This window comes from Etheostoma spectabile, unplaced genomic scaffold, assembly GCF_008692095.1.
Source record: "Etheostoma spectabile isolate EspeVRDwgs_2016 unplaced genomic scaffold, UIUC_Espe_1.0 scaffold310, whole genome shotgun sequence".
In the NCBI taxonomy this organism is placed as follows: Eukaryota; Metazoa; Chordata; class Actinopteri; order Perciformes; family Percidae; genus Etheostoma; species Etheostoma spectabile.
Window position 1 is genome coordinate 132,157 of NW_022605582.1, and position 3,434 is coordinate 135,590.

Here is a 3,434-nt window from a genome sequence, read left to right on the forward strand (position 1 = left end):
AGGAAGTGGAATAAGTGCCTGTGAGACCGACCTAGTGAGGCGTCCTGGTCTCACGTGGTTTGGGCCTGTGAGACCAACCTAGTGAGGCGTCCTGGTCTCAGTGAACCGTAAAAGAACATTATGGTATTTCCCTGGGTGTTTTGTGGTAAGTAGCTGTGGAAGTTACCAGTCCTTTTCCTTTGAGTCTTTAATAACCCTGACACACACCAGGACTTTGTCCTGTAAGAGTGCAGACACACTGACGACGGTGCCCTTCGCTGGGTCTTGCAGGTGGAGAAGTCTCTGCAGAGGATCCAGAACGGCCAGCGTAACTCCATGTACACGTCCCAGCAGAGTGTGGAGAACAAGGTGGGGGGGGTCCCCGGCTGGCAGGCGCTGCTGACCGCCGTGGGCTTCCGTCTGGACTCGGTGGGCAGCGGGATGCCCGCCGCGGTCTTCTTCCCCACCGCGGACCCCGGGGACCGGCTGCAGCAGTGCAGCACCACCCTGCAGTCACTGCTGGGTAAGAACCTGAAACCAGATCCAGCAGGACTCTGGATCTGGACCGTACGCTCAAATACCGCCAGAAATCAGCTGTTCTTGGATTATTTAATGTGTATATTTAATGTGTATGTTTAATGTGTATGTGTATATTTAATGTGTATGTTTAATGTGTGTGTGTATGTTTAATGTGTGTGTGTATGCTTAATGTGTATGCTTAATGTGTGTGTGTATGCTTAATGTGTGTGTGTATGCTTAGTGTGTTTATGCTTAATGTGTGTATTTAATGTGTGTGAGAGTGTGCGCCCAGCGTCCTTGTATCACATCAAGACGACTAGATCAGAAGGACCCCTGTCTTGTATTTTTAGTTTTAGTACTATTTATTTTTGTACTTATTTTTTCATATGCATAGATTTTTATTTTTATAATTTGTTTTTTTACGTTGTTTCACTTATTCTATTTCTTATTTACTCACCTTGTTATTCAAACGTTTTGTGGTCCGTCAGATTACTCGTTATCTCTTTTTATTTATTTACAGAAGAGAGTAACCATGCCCCGACAACCCCGACCCCCCCCCACCCCTCGCTCTTATTTTTGTTTTATATATTTTTTATTTTGTTACTATTTATTTTTACTTATTCTTTTCATCTAAACAATATATTCATAAGATCTTTTTTTGATTTTGATTTTTTAAACAATGTTTTTCTTTCGTTTTATTTATTATTCACCCCCCCCCCCCCCCCCCCCCCCCCCCTTTTTAGTCTGCGCCGCCGCCCGCCTCCGGCTTGGCAACTCATCACAGCTTCAGCGGCCGGGGAGACATCTCATCACTCGGGTAGGCCCCCCCCCCCCCCCCCACCCCCCCACACCCCACCACAACACACGACACACACACACACACACACACACACACACAACACACAGCTCGACACAGGCTACTGAAAACCTTTTATCCAGTTTGGGTCGTCTTTTTCGACCCTCGTGTGTCAACTTTTGCTGAGCCTTTTGAATTTTTTGGGGAGTGTGTTTTCCCAAAATGTTAAAAGTTTTCTTTTTAACATTTGTCACTTTTTTTGAGATTTTTGTCACGTTTTTTGACATCCTTTCACATTTTGTCTTTTTTTTTTTTTTTACACTTTTTTTTTCAAGTTTTTAAAAAAAACTTTTTGTATCTTTCCCCCCAATAATTTGGTCACTTTTTCAATGTTTGTCTACTTTTTATGAGCCTTTTGAAATTTTCGTGGGATTTTCCCCAAATATTTCATCAAATTTTTGTTTACATTTGTCACTTTTTTTGACATCCTGTCATATTTTTGCCACGTTTTTTTTTTTACATTTTCTCTCTTTTTTTTTACACTTTTTTAAAAGTTTTTTTAAACTTTTGTGTCTTTCCCCCCAATGATTTTGTCTCTTTTTCAATGTTTGTCTACTTTTTTGAATTTTCTTTGGTGTTTTCCCAAATTTCTAAAGCTTTTTTTAGTTTTTTACATTTGTCATTTTTGTCACATTTTTGTCACTTTTGTTTTTTTACATGTGTTCACATTTTAGTCATTTTTATCGACATTTTGTCTTTTTTGACATTTTTTTGTCACACACAAGTTCTTTTATCAATTATTTTTTTTCTCCAAATACTATGAAATTGACAAAAAACAACCACATTCAATGCAAGTAGTGACCTGATTATTTATTTAACTTGTGAGAAACGTTGCAGGGAACCATCCACGTTACAGTTCTTGAACAATTTGCTTGAAAGAAACCCAAATTTCTGATACAGAAACTTTTTGAAAAGGGGTCAGATTTGAACCCGAGGACAACACGGGGGTTAAATCTGATAGAAATCTTCTCTTTGGGCTTAGTAAAAGAAACACCAATGCTATTGTTCTGTGTAAAGAGGTCTTGAGACAGCCCCTCTTTCTTTCTCTGAAACTTTTTTACGTGCCTTTGTGCCACGAGGCTCTCGCTAGAAGAGAATATTTTTAGGGATATATAATGATTGCATAACTTAGTTACACGAGGACCTGGGATACACGCTAATGCACCGGCAACTCAAAGTGCGGCTTAATCTGCACGAGCAGCCGTTCTAGTCCAAAGTCTGCACCACAATCTGAGTCCTGTTCTCTTGCACCTGAGCTGCTGATCCCGGAGCATTAACGTTACGCCTTTATCCCTGTTTACATGCTGCAAATACTGGTCTCAATGCACAGAACACGGGTCCGTGTCGGCCTAATCTGCGTGTGCCGATTGCATCAGACTGTTGAACTCTCCTGTTGCTGGGATCCTTCTTGTTGACCCTTGTACCCTTTGTGAATGGCCTTTGTGCATGCGATTAAAAGCCTATTCTCTCTCCCCCCCCTTGCCCCCTAACCCTGCGGTCGGAAGGCTGTAAAAAACATGGTGGCCATGGTGAGTGTGCCTTCTCCTCCCTGCACTCCATCCCATTCTGCACCTCTCCTCCGCTCTCCACTTTCTTTCCTTCACACTAAAAAAAATAAAAAACAAAACACCTTCTTGTGTAGAAGCTGCATGCCAATTTAAATGATCTTGATTGTCTTTGTTTTTCATGCTGGGTTTTTTTTTCCTGCACACAAGTATACGCTACATTTTAGTCACTTTTATCGACATTTTGTCTTTTTTGACATTTTGTCTTTTTTGACATTTTTTTGTCACACACAAGATCTTTTATCAATTTTTTTTTTTTTTTTTAAATACTATGAAATTGACAAAAAAACAAAACATTCAATGCAAGTAGTGACCTGATTATTCATTTAACTTGCGAGGAACGTTGTAGGGAACCATCCACGTTACGTTTTTGGGGAAATTTGTTTAAAAGAAACCCAAATTTCTGATACAGACACTTTTTGAAAAGGGGTCAGATTTGAACACGGGGGTTAAATCTGATAGAAATCTTCTGTTTGGGCTCAAATAACAAAACACCAATGCTATTGTTCTGTGTA

General features: G+C 40.4%; 1 protein-coding gene across 1 annotated transcript in view; it reads left to right on the forward strand.

Annotated features, from left to right (window-relative positions):
• Window positions 1–3,434, forward strand: part of LOC116686064 (tetratricopeptide repeat protein 28-like) — a gene marked incomplete at its 5' end in the record, with an annotated part of 133,170 nt that overhangs the window by 124,927 nt on the left and 4,809 nt on the right. Inside the window, 4 exon segments of the mRNA XM_032510998.1 lie at window positions 271–502; window positions 1,250–1,299; window positions 1,301–1,315; window positions 2,860–2,883. Coding sequence (XP_032366889.1) covers window positions 271–502; window positions 1,250–1,299; window positions 1,301–1,315; window positions 2,860–2,883 — 321 coding nt within the window.